Source organism: Aedes aegypti, chromosome 1 (assembly GCF_002204515.2).
Source record: "Aedes aegypti strain LVP_AGWG chromosome 1, AaegL5.0 Primary Assembly, whole genome shotgun sequence".
Taxonomy (NCBI): Eukaryota; Metazoa; Arthropoda; class Insecta; order Diptera; family Culicidae; genus Aedes; species Aedes aegypti.
The window spans coordinates 144,829,502-144,846,086 of record NC_035107.1 but is presented as its reverse complement, the minus strand read 5'-3'; the positions used below and the strand labels follow the sequence as shown (position 1 = coordinate 144,846,086).

General features: G+C 39.8%; 2 protein-coding genes across 2 annotated transcripts; both read left to right on the top strand.

Annotated features, from left to right (window-relative positions):
* Positions 1-637: 637 nt before the first annotated feature.
* LOC5565035 lies at positions 638-10,067 on the top strand. Its single transcript, XM_021849686.1, has 4 exons — positions 638-926; positions 3,947-4,087; positions 4,577-4,933; positions 9,988-10,067. Exons 1-4 carry the CDS (start codon positions 772-774, stop codon positions 10,010-10,012), a joined length of 678 nt encoding a protein of 225 aa, XP_021705378.1. The 5' UTR covers positions 638-771; the 3' UTR covers positions 10,013-10,067.
* On the top strand, positions 8,845-10,067 carry LOC110677890. Its single transcript, XM_021849694.1, has 2 exons — positions 8,845-9,019; positions 9,509-10,067. The coding sequence occupies exons 1-2, from the start codon at positions 9,003-9,005 to the stop codon at positions 9,858-9,860; spliced, it is 369 nt and encodes a 122-aa protein (XP_021705386.1). The 5' UTR covers positions 8,845-9,002; the 3' UTR covers positions 9,861-10,067.
* Positions 10,068-16,585: the final 6,518 nt, after the last annotated feature.

The window sequence follows — 16,585 nt, the reverse complement described above, 5'->3', positions numbered from 1 at the left end:
CACAATTCAAAATGTGTTATGTTACTATAACCGAAACAAAATGACCAAAGTGAATGTCCAATGTAACAATTGTTGAAACAAAACGACCTATGTGATTCATCCTATGTACATAGTTTTGGTCAAAACGTCCTATCTGATGTTTTTATAAATTTTAGTGTAATTTCCAAATAAATCGTCAAAATGTAAACTCTTACGTTGAACTCTATTACGCTGCTTCCATCTGCAAGCAACACAGTGGGGAAAAATTGTTTCAGTTTGATACAGTTTCAAAATATATTTTCGATTTTCTCGAAATGTGTGAATTGTTAGATAGGTTGTTTTGAAAAGTTGCGCAAGAATTCATTAAACATTTTAGGACCCAATAGGCCTTTCCACATGACGTTTCAAATCAGCTGATCCGGAAGCACTTTGACAGTTCTTCTATGAAAATGACAGCCCCGTGTCAGCACCGGTCCTCCACCGATGTAAACAAATGCATAGACGGACCTGTCACATGAAAAGGCCTATAATCCGTTGTGTGGGTTTTGTCAGAATCGCCCACTTCGCGATGCACCCCGAAAATGTATGCCAGAAGACAGCCGTGTCAGCCCTTTGCCGATTGTTAGCACAAAATTGTGTGCAGTAGTTTCAGCGTGCTTTACCGGCTGATTGTTATTGTTTACGTTGTTTGTTCGGACTCCGGCGCGTAATTTGTTGATCTGCGGTAATCGAGTGCAATTCCCTGGTAAGAATCCGTGATTCCGTGTCCGATTGAGGTGAATTCTAGCGAAAATGAACGAAGCATTCCGTGCAATCGATGCCAAAGGAAACCAGGACGATGGAGAGGACGACGACGGTCTGGTTGAGATGACGGATTTTTACGATCCGATCGCGGCTTTACTGTCCAGCATTGGCGGAGAGGCCGAAAATCTCACCGAAGAGTTGAGGTAAGGTCGAACGACATATAGTAGGTCAGTTTCATATTCGTACAAGACACTGTTTTCACATCAAATTGGTAAAAAACTGTTAAATGATAGTTTAACATAGAGAGTTTTAGATAGAGTTTAAAATACTTTATCACTATTGAAGGCTTTAGGTGTCATCTGTTATACGACAATCATAAAATGTTTCCATCTACATTATCCTTTTTGGGAACTTGGTCTGTAAAAAGTCTCTACTTTCAATGGAAGGCCTTCTTCTTCTTTTTCTTGGCATTACGTCCTCACTGGAACAAAGCCTGCTTCTCAGCTTAGTGTTCAATGAGCACTTCCACAGTTATTAACCGAGAGCTTTTTATGCCAAAATTGCCATTGAAGTTCTATTTTTTATATTCCCAACCGTCTCTGGCTTGTGTTGCTGAGGAATTTTGGTGAAGATCTTTCAGAAGGCAGGTTTAAGATTCCTTCTATAGCCATATATTACTGCAGAAAGTTTATCAGTAATTCACTCAACAAGTCTCAAACATTTGGTTTTTTCCCAAAGTTTTTTTTTCAAATATTTCGGCCAGAAAATTCAGTTCAAAGTCGCTTCCTAGTTTCGTCTAAGAATCTTCACCAAAACTTTTTCCAGTTCTAACAAAAATAAAAATCCCAAGGGTAGTTCTAGAGTTTTTGAAGACTTAAAGACTTAAGGACCGCTTCTGCTTGGTAAGCAGTAGGTCATAGGTTCAATCCTAGGCTCCGTCCGTAGGTAGATTACTTTGTGGACGTGTATCTTATGTCGTTTTCGTTTTTAGGAACTGGGTCGGTGATCAACACGTAAACAAACAAACGTCAAGCAAATTGTAACTCCTCGAACCTGAATCGGGTTGGAGTTGAAACTGTGATTCAGAACGGGTTGCGCCAGTTTCAACCCAGGCTCAAAAACGAATTCGACATTGGTTGTACATTCTGTATTTATTTATATCTTTCACTGTTCCATCTTTCATTCCTTCCACGCACATCCGAGTGTTCTAACAATCGATCGATTCCTTCACGAATTCATCAACGGTTTGTCTTAGGAATCGCTCCAAAATTCCTCTAGGGATAATTTCGGAATATATATTAAAAGCTTTACCAGGAATTCTCAATTCTTCAATAAATTCAACCAGGCATTCCTCATAAAGTGCCTCCAGCTTTTTTCTAGCAATTTTTCTATCATTTCGTTCAACCCTTGCACCCTTCCAAATATTTTAAAAGATTTTTTTATAAATAAAATCCCAATGGATTATTCTAAATTGCTTTGAGGGTTTCGCACCAACACCATTTATTCCGATCATTCCTATACAATTTTTTTGAAGTAATTTCTGGAATTACAATCAACTTTCCATAATTCTTCATAACTGAGAACCATACACACTTAAATTCTAATGTCGACCTCGGTAAACGGATTTGCCGAGAATCAAGGAGCTGATTAATAATTATTTTCCGAATCTCTGTATTTTTTTACAGTGATCTCGGTTGCGTTTGCCCGTTTATTAAAATGTCCAGATAATGTTCGCATTCACATGATGATATGGTTACTATAATTTATCAATCTTCACCACGCAATGAGTTAAGGAAAGATTTTCAAGAAACTTTATCAGGATTTTCCCCAAATATTTTTTGGCTTGTCCTTCCACGAGTTTGCCCAGTTGTTTCTATAGGAAATCTTCGTAAGAATCTCAAAAGAGTAATTCCAAGAGAATCCACAAAGAATCATTCCACTTTTTTAAGAATTCGTTCAAGAAGTTTCCCAGGAAGATCTACAATGTTTGCTACGTCAATTTTTCCAGCTATGCTTCTAGCCATTTTCATATAGATTCCTGCAAGAATTCATCTATATTTACACCCAGGAATAGCTCTAAAAATTCATCCAGGGGATTTTCAAGGAAATATGTTTAGTACTCTTCCTGGCATTCCTCAATAAAATTGGACGAGCGATTATTCATAAAGTTCCTCCACAATTTTTTCCAACATTTTGTACTAGAACTGCAGTTCTTCAAAACAATTCAGTTTAGGGTTCACATCAGCTAATACTACAGTAATTATTCCAGTTTTCTCAGGGACACTTTTACGAATTCATCAAGGGTTTCTTAAGATGTTACTTTATGAGTGCCTTCTGAAATAAAAAAAAATCTCCAATAGTTACTTGTTTTTAATTATGAATCGTGGTTTACGGCTAGCCAGCCGAGTGGAAGTTTAACAACTACCGAAAAGCTAAACATTACATATAATTTGCAATTGGATTAGATGTCCATCTAATCCAATTGCAAATTATATGTAATGTTTAGCTTTTCGGTAGTTGCTCCAATAGTTGTTGAAAAAAATCCTTTTTATTTTCCTGGATACATTCCTGAAAAAAAAAAAATTTGAAGACATCCTTGGGGAATTCATAAATATTGTGGACACCCTCATCCAAGAGCTTTTAAATTAAATCATCCAGCCCTCACATAACTTTTGATTCGTGGGTAAAGATTTTGATTTCGCATCTTGGAAAACCTTGAATAATAGAAATCTATGGAACATTTTTTGTTTCTTATTTGGACGCTAACCCTATTTTGCTCCATATTCCGGCCACTTTGATTCGAATTCTGGACAGTTCAACTAAATGATAAAATTGATTATTAAGCTTTGTTGTGATAGGATCATAAACTGTATACCTATTATATATGTCCAGTTAAAGGTTAATATTGTTCATTTAGGAATTGTTATAGTTATCAAATTAATAATTAGGTTTGAATGTTGTTTGAACGAATTGGGCCAGTTTTAATCACATATTCAATACTTTCTCATTATTCCAACGTTGAATGTAAACGCACACAGTTTATGATTGCCAAAAAATAGATGACCTTCAATATCGATAAAGTGTATCTAAGTCGAATTATCATTTCAAAGTTTTTCACCAACTTGATGTAGAAACAGTGCCCTGTACGAATATTAGTTTGAGTTATTGTCTAAAACTTTCCCTTATCTTAATACTATTTATTCTAATGTGTGGATCGTTTCAGGAAATACGACATCAAGTACGAGCATCTGTCTGGATTATGCGATGAGGATCTCGTTGTGTTAGGGTTGAAGAGCAAAAAAATCCGAGAGGAAGTGCTGGCTGAGATTGCGGTTTTGCCAAATCAGATGGACCACTATGACCAGTAAGTTATTCGTAATCGCATGTTCTTGTTAATTTACGGTATTCATTATGTTATAATTTTTAATAACTATTCTGAAGTCGAAGCTGCCAAATTGGTTAGACAAAACGATTTTGGGCTGGACAAATAGCATAATGCACATATTTAAAATGTAAGTGATTTTACCATGGTAAGGGGGTGCTAATGTGTATACATATTCGATGTACGATTTTCACAAGATCCGGCCAGTTTGTCTGATTTGCAGACGACTTGGATTTTATTGGGAGAAAATTTGAAACGGTGGCATTTCTGTTCACCCGTCTGAAAAGCGGTAAAGGATTTTCATTGTGATAACATGTCTAGTTAGAGGTTTCAAATAATTAGCTTCTTATCCATGTGAGAATATTTTAAGTTGTGTTTTGGAAGCATTGGCAGAGATCTTTCATTTTCGCAAACACAGTTTTTATCATTTATTCGTTTATAGCGTCTATACAAAATTCTACTGTTCCACAGAGCCATCAAATCGCTCAACATCCAGGATTACGCCAGAGACATTTTGACGAACGTTCAATCGCACCTGGACAGCCTCTGTGCGCTTCTGACCCTAACCCAGCTGAAACTATCTGCACAACACGTGGAAAACGTACAAATAGAAAACGATAAGTATGCTTCGGAGGCAGCGGTGAGTATTTGCGAAAAGCTAGCGATGAAAAGTGGCGAGATAGAGCAGTTCATCAAAGAGTTGAAAAAGGGACGATTCTCTCGGGATAACATTCGTTCGAAGCACAAGAGTAGTAATAGAGCTGGTAGTCATCTCAACAAAGTTTTGTTGGCCTCTCTATTGATCGGCTGTGCTTACTTCGGTTTCAGGAATTTCAAGCATTTAATTAAGTAGACGTGCCAAATGGTTATGTACTTTCAAATACATTATACGCTAAGTAACAATCAAAGTCTACAGATCAATAATAATTTAAGCATAAAATATGATGACACAGCCCTGCAGCATTTTGAAAGTAGAGAATATCCTCTATGCTCGGTCACTTCCATCGTTACCTTATTCTACTAGCCCTATATGCTTACCACAATAATTGTTGAATTATGCAGAGGTATTTTTTTACAAGGGGAAAATGTGCAAACAGACTCCTGAGAAGGTAACTCAGGCAGTGTGGGGATGCCGCACCAACGACGACCCACGAAAACCAGTCCATGCACTGTACTTGAGCGATTCTTGTTGGATTGCTCAAGAGGTTTACAGTGCACCGACATTATCCTTGGCCTCCGACCCTTATCTCCCCGGGCCTACGGTATTTCTTTGAGGAGGGGCCAGTGCATATAGCACAACACATGTAGCAGAAGTAGCATAGGCAAACTTCTCCTAGCCGGCTTAAACAATGTTACAAGGGACCAGGGCTAATCCTCTGCAGCCAACTCTTGGTCGGCGCGTCAATTCTAACATTATGTGAGTGACAGCCGCTTTAGGTTTCTGCTCGTTCTAAGCACTTTTGACCGGATTGGTCCTTCATACTTTTGTATGGATAGCGCCACGCTTGCCAGAAGCTTGCGTTGGCTGGCAATTACAGCAGAGCTGATAGACATCATCCTCGATAGCGCCGCTATAGCCGTATATGCCCTTTTACAGGCATATACCTACAACGAGGTTAGCGAATCTGGATTTGTTATCGATCATTACCCCAAAATGACTAAGGGATCGTACGAATTCTATGATGCAATCACCTATCGACTATCGAGATAAGCGCCCTTTGCTCTGACTTATAGTTGTTTTTTTACTTATCTCGTTTATTTCGCAGGCAGTTTTACATTATTTACATTTTGAAATTTGAACTTATTTCAAAAACTATGTTAGTTTGCGGAAGTTTTAAGGTTTGGTAATACATTTGTAACAGGGAAGGAAAGGATTTTTCGGGATTTCTTAAGCTACTTAGACCACTAAGCTGATGAAGCTTGAAGAGACAGGATGTCCAGATCTGTAATGAAACTAAACAGGAATGGTTTATGGGAGACACGACGAGAAGAGGACAATTTGAAGGGGAAATAGAAAGACAGAAAACTAACACAATCAAACTCGGATATTGATACGCTTAAAAAACAGATAGATTAAATTCATATATTCTAAATCAAGGCCCGCCAACACTTCCCTGACAGGTTTCTGCTGTTTTCCTTGTATCCGGAGAGTTTCAGTCAGTTCAGATCTGATGCCACGATGCTCACTGCATCCCCATACAACACGTTCGATATCCTGGTAAGCCACGCCGCAAACACAGAGATTGCTTTCTGAGAGCCCAATACGGTGATTATGCGCGCTTATACCATGCTTCATGGACAAATCAAATACTACAGAGGAACAGTCGAAGTCTAGGAAGGTACCACGATTGGTGTTAACCGAAGAAGGGGTAACCTCCAGCGTCATGTACCAGTAGTACACATTCATGAAACGAGTTTGAGGGTTATGTTCAAGCAGCTTTTCGTAGTTTCCAATAACCAATGGCTTGAGAACCTCACAACGGATGAGAAACCAGAGTGTTAACTCCGCGAAACGATCTGGCAGGGGCTGTACTCCTACAAGTACCTCTAAACTCATTGTGTGAGTCGAGTTCATACAGCCTAGCACGATGCGAAGACAGCGGTACTGAAACCGTTGTATTTTCAGCATATGTGTTTTCGCCGCGGATTGAAAACAAAAGCTACCGTACTCTAAGACCGACAAGATGGTTGTTCGGTACAGCTTGATCAGATTTTCCGGATGGGCTCCCCACCATGTTCCAGTTATAGTTCGCATGAAGTTGATTCGTTTTTGGCATTTCTGTGCCAGATACACAATGTGTTTCCCCCAGGTTCATTTGGCGTCGAACTAGACCCCGAGATATTTAGAAGGCAAGCTATGAGTGATTGTCTTACCCATGAGTGTAAGCGGAAACTTGGCAGGTTTGCGTTTCTTTGAAAAGACAACCATCTCAGTTTTCTTTGCAGAGAATTCGATACCCAGCATTAAGGCCCAAGTAGACAAATTGTCCAGAGTATCTTGTAAGGGTCCTTGTAGTTCGGCTGCTGTTGGTCCTGTGACAGAAACCACACAGTCGTCTGCAAGCTTTCTTAACGAGCAATTTTCCATCCCTGGGGGAGACCCATGTAGCTAATTCGTGAAACTGACAAGTTGCCATGAGTAAAGCTCATATGCTTCTCGGACAACAAATTGTACAAAAAAATGTTCAAAATTGATGAAAGGCCACTTGCGTGGAGTTTGTCGGAAAGGACATCAACACAAACTGAGTCAAAAGCACCTTTAATATCCAAAAACACTGAACCCATCTGCTCCTTTTGGGCAAAGGCAATTGCCTTAAGTTGAATTTCTGAAGAAAGCAGCGCAAGACAGTTGTTCGTTCCTTTGGCTCTGCGAAAACCAAACTGTGTATCTGACAGCATGCCATTCGATTCAACCCATTTATCCAGTCGAAAGAGAATCATCTTGTCTAACAACTTGCGAATACACGACAACATCGCAATTGGACGGTACGAATCATAGTTCGACGCGGGTTTCCCGGGTTTTTGGATGGCTATTACTTTCACCTGCCTCCAGTCATCCGGAACAATGTTACACTCCAACTTGCAGTTGTTGACCACCTCAGTCTTGTGACGGACCAATACTAGTTTCGTAAGAATCTCAAAAGAGTAATTCCAAGAGAATCCACAAAGAATCATTCCACTTTTTTAAGAATTCGTTCAAGAAGTTTCCCAGGAAGATCTACAATGTTTGCTACGTCAATTTTTCCAGCTATGCTTCTAGCCATTTTCATATAGATTCCTGCAAGAATTCATCTATATTTACACCCAGGAATAGCTCTAAAAATTCATCCAGGGGATTTTCAAGGAAATATGTTTAGTACTCTTCCTGGCATTCCTCAATAAAATTGGACGAGCGATTATTCATAAAGTTCCTCCACAATTTTTTCCAACATTTTGTACTAGAACTGCAGTTCTTCAAAACAATTCATTTTAGGGTTCACATCAGCTAATACTACAGTAATTATTCCAGTTTTCTCAGGGACACTTTTACGAATTCATCAAGGGTTTCTTAAGATGTTACTTTATGAGTGCTCCAATAGTTGTTGAAAAAAATCCTTTTTATTTTCCTGGATACATTCCTGAAAAAAAAAAAATTTGAAGACATCCTTGGGGAATTCATAAATATTGTGGACACCCTCATCCAAGAGCTTTTAAATTAAATCATCCAGCCCTCACATAACTTTTGATTCGTGGGTAAAGATTTTGATTTCGCATCTTGGAAAACCTTGAATAATAGAAATCTATGGAACATTTTATGTTTCTTATTTGGACGCTAACCCTATTTTGCTCCATATTCCGGCCACTTTGATTCGAATTCTGGACAGTTCAACTAAATGATAAAATTGATTATTAAGCTTTGTTGTGATAGGAACATAAACTGTATACCTATTATATATGTCCAGTTAAAGGTTAATATTGTTCATTTAGGAATTGTTATAGTTATCAAATTAATAATTAGGTTTGAATGTTGTTTGAACGAATTGGGCCAGTTTTAATCACATATTCAATACTTTCTCATTATTCCAACGTTGAATGTAAACGCACACAGTTTATGATTGCCAAAAAATAGATGACCTTCAATATCGATAAAGTGTATCTAAGTCGAATTATCATTTCAAAGTTTTTCACCAACTTGATGTAGAAACAGTGCCCTGTACGAATATTAGTTTGAGTTATTGTCTAAAACTTTCCCTTATCTTAATACTATTTATTCTAATGTGTGGATCGTTTCAGGAAATACGACATCAAGTACGAGCATCTGTCTGGATTATGCGATGAGGATCTCGTTGTGTTAGGGTTGAAGAGCAAAAAAATCCGAGAGGAAGTGCTGGCTGAGATTGCGGTTTTGCCAAATCAGATGGACCACTATGACCAGTAAGTTATTCGTAATCGCATGTTCTTGTTAATTTACGGTATTCATTATGTTATAATTTTTAATAACTATTCTGAAGTCGAAGCTGCCAAATTGGTTAGACAAAACGATTTTGGGCTGGACAAATAGCATAATGCACATATTTAAAATGTAAGTGATTTTACCATGGTAAGGGGGTGCTAATGTGTATACATATTCGATGTACGATTTTCACAAGATCCGGCCAGTTTGTCTGATTTGCAGACGACTTGGATTTTATTGGGAGAAAATTTGAAACGGTGGCATTTCTGTTCACCCGTCTGAAAAGCGGTAAAGGATTTTCATTGTGATAACATGTCTAGTTAGAGGTTTCAAATAATTAGCTTCTTATCCATGTGAGAATATTTTAAGTTGTGTTTTGGAAGCATTGGCAGAGATCTTTCATTTTCGCAAACACAGTTTTTATCATTTATTCGTTTATAGCGTCTATACAAAATTCTACTGTTCCACAGAGCCATCAAATCGCTCAACATCCAGGATTACGCCAGAGACATTTTGACGAACGTTCAATCGCACCTGGACAGCCTCTGTGCGCTTCTGACCCTAACCCAGCTGAAACTATCTGCACAACACGTGGAAAACGTACAAATAGAAAACGATAAGTATGCTTCGGAGGCAGCGGTGAGTATTTGCGAAAAGCTAGCGATGAAAAGTGGCGAGATAGAGCAGTTCATCAAAGAGTTGAAAAAGGGACGATTCTCTCGGGATAACATTCGTTCGAAGCACAAGAGTAGTAATAGAGCTGGTAGTCATCTCAACAAAGTTTTGTTGGCCTCTCTATGGACCAATACACGAGTTCACTAATTTGACATTTGAGCGGTGCTGAATTCATTCGTTGCTATGGTCACGTAAATAACATGGCACCGCTCAAACGTCAAATAGTGAACTCGTGCATCGGTCCATTGATCGGCTGTGCTTACTTCGGTTTCAGGAATTTCAAGCATTTAATTAAGTAGACGTGCCAAATGGTTATGTACTTTCAAATACATTATACGCTAAGTAACAATCAAAGTCTACAGATCAATAATAATTTAAGCATAAAATATGATGACACAGCCCTGCAGCATTTTGAAAGTAGAGAATATCCTCTATGCTCGGTCACTTCCATCGTTACCTTATTCTACTAGCCCTATATGCTTACCACAATAATTGTTGAATTATGCAGAGGTATTTTTTTACAAGGGGAAAATGTGCAAACAGACTCCTGAGAAGGTAACTCAGGCAGTGTGGGGATGCCGCACCAACGACGACCCACGAAAACCAGTCCATGCACTGTACTTGAGCGATTCTTGTTGGATTGCTCAAGAGGTTTACAGTGCACCGACATTATCCTTGGCCTCCGACCCTTATCTCCCCGGGCCTACGGTATTTCTTTGAGGAGGGGCCAGTGCATATAGCACAACACATGTAGCAGAAGTAGCATAGGCAAACTTCTCCTAGCCGGCTTAAACAATGTTACAAGGGACCAGGGCTAATCCTCTGCAGCCAACTCTTGGTCGGCGCGTCAATTCTAACATTATGTGAGTGACAGCCGCTTTAGGTTTCTGCTCGTTCTAAGCACTTTTGACCGGATTGGTCCTTCATACTTTTGTATGGATAGCGCCACGCTTGCCAGAAGCTTGCGTTGGCTGGCAATTACAGCAGAGCTGATAGACATCATCCTCGATAGCGCCGCTATAGCCGTATATGCCCTTTTACAGGCATATACCTACAACGAGGTTAGCGAATCTGGATTTGTTATCGATCATTACCCCAAAATGACTAAGGGATCGTACGAATTCTATGATGCAATCACCTATCGACTATCGAGATAAGCGCCCTTTGCTCTGACTTATAGTTGTTTTTTTACTTATCTCGTTTATTTCGCAGGCAGTTTTACATTATTTACATTTTGAAATTTGAACTTATTTCAAAAACTATGTTAGTTTGCGGAAGTTTTAAGGTTTGGTAATACATTTGTAACAGGGAAGGAAAGGATTTTTCGGGATTTCTTAAGCTACTTAGACCACTAAGCTGATGAAGCTTGAAGAGACAGGATGTCCAGATCTGTAATGAAACTAAACAGGAATGGTTTATGGGAGACACGACGAGAAGAGGACAATTTGAAGGGGAAATAGAAAGACAGAAAACTAACACAATCAAACTCGGATATTGATACGCTTAAAAAACAGATAGATTAAATTCATATATTCTAAATCAAGGCCCGCCAACACTTCCCTGACAGGTTTCTGCTGTTTTCCTTGTATCCGGAGAGTTTCAGTCAGTTCAGATCTGATGCCACGATGCTCACTGCATCCCCATACAACACGTTCGATATCCTGGTAAGCCACGCCGCAAACACAGAGATTGCTTTCTGAGAGCCCAATACGGTGATTATGCGCGCTTATACCATGCTTCATGGACAAATCAAATACTACAGAGGAACAGTCGAAGTCTAGGAAGGTACCACGATTGGTGTTAACCGAAGAAGGGGTAACCTCCAGCGTCATGTACCAGTAGTACACATTCATGAAACGAGTTTGAGGGTTATGTTCAAGCAGCTTTTCGTAGTTTCCAATAACCAATGGCTTGAGAACCTCACAACGGATGAGAAACCAGAGTGTTAACTCCGCGAAACGATCTGGCAGGGGCTGTACTCCTACAAGTACCTCTAAACTCATTGTGTGAGTCGAGTTCATACAGCCTAGCACGATGCGAAGACAGCGGTACTGAAACCGTTGTATTTTCAGCATATGTGTTTTCGCCGCGGATTGAAAACAAAAGCTACCGTACTCTAAGACCGACAAGATGGTTGTTCGGTACAGCTTGATCAGATTTTCCGGATGGGCTCCCCACCATGTTCCAGTTATAGTTCGCATGAAGTTGATTCGTTTTTGGCATTTCTGTGCCAGATACACAATGTGTTTCCCCCAGGTTCATTTGGCGTCGAACTAGACCCCGAGATATTTAGAAGGCAAGCTATGAGTGATTGTCTTACCCATGAGTGTAAGCGGAAACTTGGCAGGTTTGCGTTTCTTTGAAAAGACAACCATCTCAGTTTTCTTTGCAGAGAATTCGATACCCAGCATTAAGGCCCAAGTAGACAAATTGTCCAGAGTATCTTGTAAGGGTCCTTGTAGTTCGGCTGCTGTTGGTCCTGTGACAGGAACCACACAGTCGTCTGCAAGCTTTCTTAACGAGCAATTTTCCATCCCTGGGGGAGACCCATGTAGCTAATTCGTGAAACTGACAAGTTGCCATGAGTAAAGCTCATATGCTTCTCGGACAACAAATTGTACAAAAAAATGTTCAAAATTGATGAAAGGCCACTTGCGTGGAGTTTGTCGGAAAGGACATCAACACAAACTGAGTCAAAAGCACCTTTAATATCCAAAAACACTGAACCCATCTGCTCCTTTTGGGCAAAGGCAATTGCCTTAAGTTGAATTTCTGAAGAATGCAGCGCAAGACAGTTGTTCGTTCCTTTGGCTCTGCGAAAACCAAACTGTGTATCTGACAGCATGCCATTCGATTCAACCCATTTATCCAGTCGAAAGAGAATCATCTTGTCTAACAACTTGCGAATACACGACAACATCGCAATTGGACGGTACGAATCATAGTTCGACGCGGGTTTCCCGGGTTTTTGGATGGCTATTACTTTCACCTGCCTCCAGTCATCCGGAACAATGTTACACTCCAACTTGCAGTTGTTGACCACCTCAGTCTTGTGACGGACCAATACTAGTTTCCTAGAACTCATCCATTCCTCAACTATGGAGATAGAATGCGGTGCTGTCAACTTTACTTCCTACATCGATTCGGCATAGACCACTAGGGTGCTATAGTCGGCGAAGCCAACAATCTTAACACCCGTCGGAAGGGGCAGTCTCAGTACGTCATCGTACATCGCATTCCATAACAGCCGACCCAGGATTGAACCTTGAGGTACTCCCGCGGTAATTCGAACGCCATTCTGCTCATCCTCTGTGTCATACAGTAGAACCCTACTATCAAAATCTGACACGAATGCCACGCTGGTGGTAAAGTGTCTCAAATAAACTAATAAATAAACTACTATCAAAATAGATTTCTAGAAGCTTACACAACTGCACTGGTACCTTGAGGCGGTGAAGTGCCTGGGATATCGCTTCTCAGCATGCGCGGATGAACGCATTCTTCAAGTCCAGAGTGAAAACCGCGCAGTAACGGATGCCGCTCCTTTTATGTTCGATTGCCACCTCAGCTGTCTGCACGACCGACTGGATAGTAGAGATGGTTGAGTTTCACATTTTTCAAACCCGAACCCGACCCGTACCTGACTTATTTTATTTCTTTAAACCCGGACTCGACCCGAACCCGAACAATTTTCGCTGTTCAAACCCGAACCTGACCCGAAAACCGAAAAAGTTTTCTAAGAAAAACCCGAATAGAACCCGAGTTTGAAAAGATAATAAATTCATCGTTTCTGATGCATGGGGAAGCTTTCAGGATTCAGCATTCTCACCAAACCCGACTTTTTTCAAGCCCGAACCCTATCCGTACCTGATAATTTTATAGCCTTCAAACCCGAACCCGAAATATTTTAAATTTCCAAACCCGTCGGGTTCGGGTTAGGGTCGGGTTTCAGGTTTGAAAACTCGAGACCCGATCAATACTCCACTGCACTGTGACGTCACGCATCAATTTTGACAGCTACTGGATAGCGTCCAAAGTAGATTTACCTTTGCTGAATCCAAACTAGTTGTTGGACAGGGCGTCCGCAACTTCCGTATGCGATACTACCCTGTTGAGGATCAACCTCTCCAATAACTTGCCCGTCGTATCTAGTAGACAAGGTGGAGCTATCAACGATTATTTATTTATTTATTTATTTCTCCGTCTTCAGTAAAACTGTACAGACTGCTACTTAACCTAATGCTTATAACAACTAGACGAATTAACAACGTAGCTTTTACAACAATATCTCCTAAGCTTACTCATGAATTAGACAACGAATAATCGGTACACGACGAAAAATTAGACAACATAAGTTACAAGATCAATTCAATACATGGAATAGAATGATAAAATTACTCAATAAATAGACATAAGACAATCTGAATTATACGTTTAACACTACACAGTTATGTTTCTCAAAGAGGGCGGTTTCCATGTGTCGTTGTTCTTGCGAATAAACTCTCGGAATTTCACTTCTCTCGGCCAGGTGGACGCTCTCATAGCAGGCAATTTCCATCGATTATGCAAAACTATTTTGAAAGAAACATAATCCAAATCTTCGCAGCTTTTCCAGTTGGACACCAATTTGGTCACATCCATACATTCAGGTAGCGGAGCACAAAGCGGTTCAGACACCAGGCGAACAACTTCGTTTTCTGTCACGCGTTTATCGATGTTTGTTAACAGCAGTGAGAAATAATCTTCGGGACTGTGCCTAGTTGTGTGATATGACGAATGCGCACTCGTATCGTTCAACGGCTTTGGTGATCTATCCGGGGTAGAGTGACGATGCATTGGATTACATGGTGCAATATGAATCAATCTAGCCACAGCACTGCTTATTGTCGCTATTTGAGATTTAATTTCCTCCAGTTCAACTGAGATCGAATGTTGATCAGATGGTTCAGGTTTGGAATTTGGAATGCGATCTCTGGCTCTGCAAAATTCTAGCATACAATCATCGCACATCCAAATAATATTATTGGACAGCGCGCATAAATCTGATTCACTGACACTGACGCACAATGCATGAAATTTTCGGGCACATCTTCCTTCGCATACAGTGTAGAGACCCTTCATCATATCGATGCCTGTAGAGCACTTTTTGCATTGTTCGTCCATTGTTGATCACCTTCTTCAAGAATAACACCTACGAGATTTTATCACTCTCAATCTCAATCAAGTGACGATCTTTTATGAAACTATCGTTAGTCACAAATATATCACGATGTACAAACAAAAACTACGAATTTATCTTAAGTTTTAACTACGTAATCAGCATTTAAAACGAAGCGACAGAAGTAAATACATCACTACTAGCGTAACCCGATCAGCGGAAGTTGAGTGGGAGAAGCAGGGCTTAGCTTTTAAATTTACTATAAAGTGTGTTTACATTTCAATATTCGTTATAATTTCATGCATCGAAAAATAAGAAGTAGGATAATTTTGGGAAGGACGCACCTGTTACTAGATCGTCTAGGCGTTGTTGCGATCGACACTAGATACTACTTGGAGGAATCCAAATCCTGTCCTTTTGGAGGACGGTTCCGACAACCATCTTTGGAAACTGTCTACAAACGTCATCGTCTCATGAAAACCCGGACTGGGTGGGATTCTTCAGGTGTAGGTGGCTTCTTCTGGACCGACCGAAACTCTACCAAATCGACCAGCACACGAATCTCGCGACAACACTGACTGGCACGCCGGTTGGCTGGCGGAATCCTGCTTCCTGCCCGATTTCCCGGAAGAAAGTTTCACACTGCGGGTGTGGATTGGCCACGGCAATTGGCTAGACGCTCGTACACTGAGCTGAATCTCCCACTAGGTTATATGTGCAGCGCACATATATTTTTGCAATCAAGCTTCGCATTTGGACTGTATTAATTCTGCACATAAAATTAAATGCTCCGTAACCCTTAGATTTTAAATGGAGCGCCTTTATAAATTATATGCTTTTGCATGTAATTTCTATAAATCTCGCCAATATATTTAATTTGCAATCAAATGTTTATTTCACTCTCTTATTTTTTTTAAATAAAACAATAATCTAAAAGCTAATAAAACACTTCATACGGTTAACGGAACTCAATCTCATGTTTATTTGCACTTCAATGAAATCATTTTGGTGGACTTAGTGAATTTTCGGCAGCCTTGGTTATGGTGAAGTGAGCAGCGGTAGGGTTGATGAGAATATCTTCATTTATGCCGCAGTACGGGTAGATCTAGATCATGTGGGAGTTTGTGCTGGTATCTGGTCGGAATAGGCAAATCCTTGAACGTAGGAACCTAGGAGCGTAGCACTGTTTTTACTGCAGTCTATGTCGTCCACCGTCACAGAATTTGAATCCGGTACAGTCAGATTCTCGGTCAGATTCAGAATCTCTGGAAAGAAATTAATGTCTGATTCGTCAATATATTGTTTTCAAACATTTTCACTTTAAGGAACATACCTTCTTCTAGTCAAACAAAACTCCATAATCCGTCGAGTCAGTCGTTGCAATAGAACTTGAAATCATATTTTTAAACAAAAGAGCAATTAATTTCAAAAACACAAATCGTGCTAGCAGGATGATGCAAAAGGTGACATCTTTACTTCCCGTTACTCTACGAGTGTTCTAGAATTTAATAAGAAACATAAACAGGATGTAACAACCTGGCCTTTATAATACATTAGAACGCAAGTAAAGATTATGTGCATTGACATTGTAATTTATTGTTATCAACTAGAATTTACATGCGGGCACATAAAATCAAATTTGAGGCAAAAATCAACATCCATCTGTTTTCTGCACATAAAATATAATGGAGATTTGATTTCAGTGTATGCAGCA

Coding starts and splice junctions, on each gene's coding strand:
- LOC5565035 (XM_021849686.1), top strand. CDS start 772: ATGAACGAAGCATTCCGTGCAATCGATGCCAAAGGAAACCAGGACGAT. Junction 927..3,946: donor AATCTCACCGAAGAGTTGAG/GTAAGGTCGAAC, acceptor GGATCGTTTCAG/GAAATACGACATCAAGTACG. Junction 4,934..9,987: donor TGTGCTTACTTCGGTTTCAG/GAATTTCAAGCA, acceptor CTTCGGTTTCAG/GAATTTCAAGCATTTAATTA.